Source organism: Amborella trichopoda, chromosome 6 (assembly GCF_054954075.1).
Source record: "Amborella trichopoda isolate Santa Cruz 75 chromosome 6, AtrichopodaSantaCruz75HAP2 v2.0, whole genome shotgun sequence".
NCBI lineage: Eukaryota > Viridiplantae > Streptophyta > Magnoliopsida > Amborellales > Amborellaceae > Amborella > Amborella trichopoda.
In genome coordinates, this window is record NC_142341.1 from 35,694,931 (window position 1) to 35,697,704 (window position 2,774).

At 43.3% G+C, this 2,774-nt stretch overlaps 1 protein-coding gene across 2 annotated transcripts; it reads left to right on the forward strand.

The window, feature by feature from the left end:
* The first annotated feature begins 238 nt into the window (after window positions 1-238).
* On the forward strand, window positions 239-2,533 carry LOC18435066 (uncharacterized). Of its 2 annotated transcripts, none has more exons than XM_006845122.3 (2): window positions 239-1,374; window positions 1,861-2,533. In XM_006845122.3, exon 1 carries the CDS (start codon window positions 714-716, stop codon window positions 1,116-1,118), a length of 405 nt encoding a protein of 134 aa, XP_006845185.1. In that variant the 5' UTR covers window positions 239-713; the 3' UTR covers window positions 1,119-1,374; window positions 1,861-2,533. The 2 variants fall into 2 exon arrangements, with proteins under 2 accessions (XP_006845185.1, XP_020523455.1); XM_020667796.2 differs by having other exon boundaries at window positions 626-1,374; window positions 1,883-2,533.
* The last annotated feature ends 241 nt before the right edge of the window (window positions 2,534-2,774 follow it).

Below are 2,774 nucleotides of genomic sequence, written 5' to 3' on the forward strand. Positions count from 1 at the left end.
TGACCGCTCAAAAGACCAGAGGTAGTTCGAGGCACTACCCCTATAGCTCAGGGCACATTAACAAAAAAATTAAAAAAAATAATTAAAATACGATATGAAGCGTCATACTGATGGGCGTATTGACATATCTTTAATTTCTTCAGCATTTGGTATTTTAGATAAAGTTTTCAGGTCCATGCGTAAATGATTCTAAGATAAAAACAATAAAACCCAATTGTGCCAGCATGCTACACTTGATACATGCTCCAAACTTTAGAGCAATTAAAATAAGCAGGGATCGCTGAGCATCTTCAACCTTTGGCATCTTGGATCCTCGCAACTTATTACCACCAAAGACTCAAGTTTTGTAATGTATGCCCGGGTGTTCCCCATCCTCACCATGAGGACTGTTATGAGTGACCAACAAAATAGAATCCACCCCATACCTCAATCTCCAAAAACGTCCTCCACTTTCTCTCTCTCTATATCTTTGCCCGTGAGTGGAAAGCAGAGAGAGAGAGAGGTGCGGGCAAAGAAGTAGAGAGAGAGAGAGTATGAATAGCGAGCGGTGCTGAGCTGTAACGTCCAGCTCAACCAACAACCAACCGCTCAAGAATCTCCCACGCGCCCATATATATATATATATATATATATTCTCCCTCCTTTCCCCGCCCCTCCCATTTTCAAACTCTCTCTCTCTCTCACTCTCTACCTCTCAGTCTCTCTCTCTAGCCATGGCGACGGACCTTCCGCTGAGGGTTCCTGACCCCCCGGAAACCTCGGTCGATGAAGATCAGGCCAAGAATCAGGGAACTGAAGTAACATGGGCACACAATGAGCAAGAGGAAGCCAAGAATCACGAAATTGATGAAACAGGGGCGCAAGAGGATCCCAAGAATCCAGAAATTGATGAAACTGGAGCGCAGAAAAAGCAACATCAGGCAAAGAATCAAGAAACTGAAGTAACAGGGGCACCGAAAGAGCAAGAGGAGGCCAAGAATCAAGAAATTGATGAAACAGGGGCACAGAAAGAGCAAGAGGAGGCAAAGACTCAAGAAATTGAAGTAACAGGGGCACATAAAGAGCAAAAGGAGGCCAAGAATCAAGAAATTGAAGTAACAGGGGCACAGAAAGAGTAAGGGGAGGCCAAGAATCAAGAGGATTTTCTCGGGAGCCAGCAATTGGAGCACGAATGCTTAACCAGCGAGCTGGAGGTCCTCACGACGAGGAACGAGGAGCTTCAATTGGAGCACCAACGCTTAACCAGGGAGCTGGAGGTCCTCACGAAGACGAACGAGGAGCTTCAGGGTCAATTGGAGCACCAACGCTTAACCAGCGAGCTGGAGGTCCTCGTGAAGAGGTTGGAGGACGCAAAAGACCAATCAGACATGGAAGGTGCCAACCCTAACCTCAAGAACCCTAGCATCTCTCTCTCGAACCAGTTCAAGTTTTTCCTCTCTACAATCCATCGAATCCTAGGTTTTTTGTTACTTTCTAAAACCGACTTGACGCCTAGGTTTTTTCTCTCTCTAAATTTCGACTCCCCATTTGGATCCTAGCTTTTTCTACTATGTGCAGGGCACTTCGACTGTGAATCTTTATTTGTTTTGAATAAAGAAATTTTTTGATTCTGAAATCCAGATCGTTCAATTCATGGAGACCACCCTTCTGTGCCTGTAGTACGAAATAGGGCCTTTCTTTTCTATAATCCATTTGCCTTGTATGAAGAAGCAACAACCCTCTCTCTCTTCTCTGTGTATGTAGTATGAATAGCAGCAGCACCATTTTTCAGTGTAACCCATTTTGAGTCGAATTCCTCCTTGCATTGCATGAAGTAGTAGTTTGATTACGATTATGATTTTCCTCCTTGTGTTGTGTAAGATATTCTTCGCTTTTGAGGCAGCGGTTAATGGAGGGAGAATGGCTGCGATGATTCCTGAGTTAGAGAGGATTTTCGAGCACTCAGAAGCTCAGTGTCAGGGTTTGGTGGATATGTCAGAGGAAGCAAGTACAGAGGTGGCGCTTTTGGATTTGCTCTGGAACCTGCAATTGGAGCAGAAATGCTTAACCAGCGTGCTGGATGTTCTCACGCGTCAATTGGAGGAAGCAACAGGGGCAGGGCGAAATGACCAACCAGACGAGCCTCAAGAACCCTATTTCGATTCCCCATTTTGATCCTAGCTTTTTCTACTATGTCCAAGACAGTTCCACTGTGACTCTTTTTTTGATACGAATAAGTAAATCTTTTGATTCTGAAATCCATATCCTTCAATTCATAGAGACCACCCTCCTGTGTCAGTGGTACGAAATTTGGCCACTCTTTTCTATAATCCATTTTCCTTTGCCTTGTATGAAGAAGCAACAACCCTCTCTCTCTTTCTTCTGTGTATGTAGTATGGAATTGCAGCAGCACCATTTTTTAGTGTAAACCATTTTGAATAGAATTCCTCCTTGCATTCCATGAAATAGTTTGATTCCTATGATTTTGATTTTCCTCCTTGTGTTGTGTAGAAGGAAGAAAGCAATCTAATGAAAGACTCTTCAGTTTGCGACTCCTCTGCTCTGTTCTTCTCTGCATGTAGTATGATTATGAATAGGAGCAATTTTTGTGTGCAACACAATTTTATTAGCAGAAGCAGCAGCTGAATTGAATACTTCTTCTTTTTTTTACGAAGATACACCATTCCAATGCAAACACTGTGATGCAAGGCCTTTAAATCTGCTATATTCTCTCTCTCTCTAGCCATTACATAAGGGCAGGGTCAATTTACGTAAATTTCCATATGGCATCTGCT

Coding starts and splice junctions, on each gene's coding strand:
- LOC18435066 (XM_006845122.3), top strand. CDS start 714: ATGGCGACGGACCTTCCGCTGAGGGTTCCTGACCCCCCGGAAACCTCG.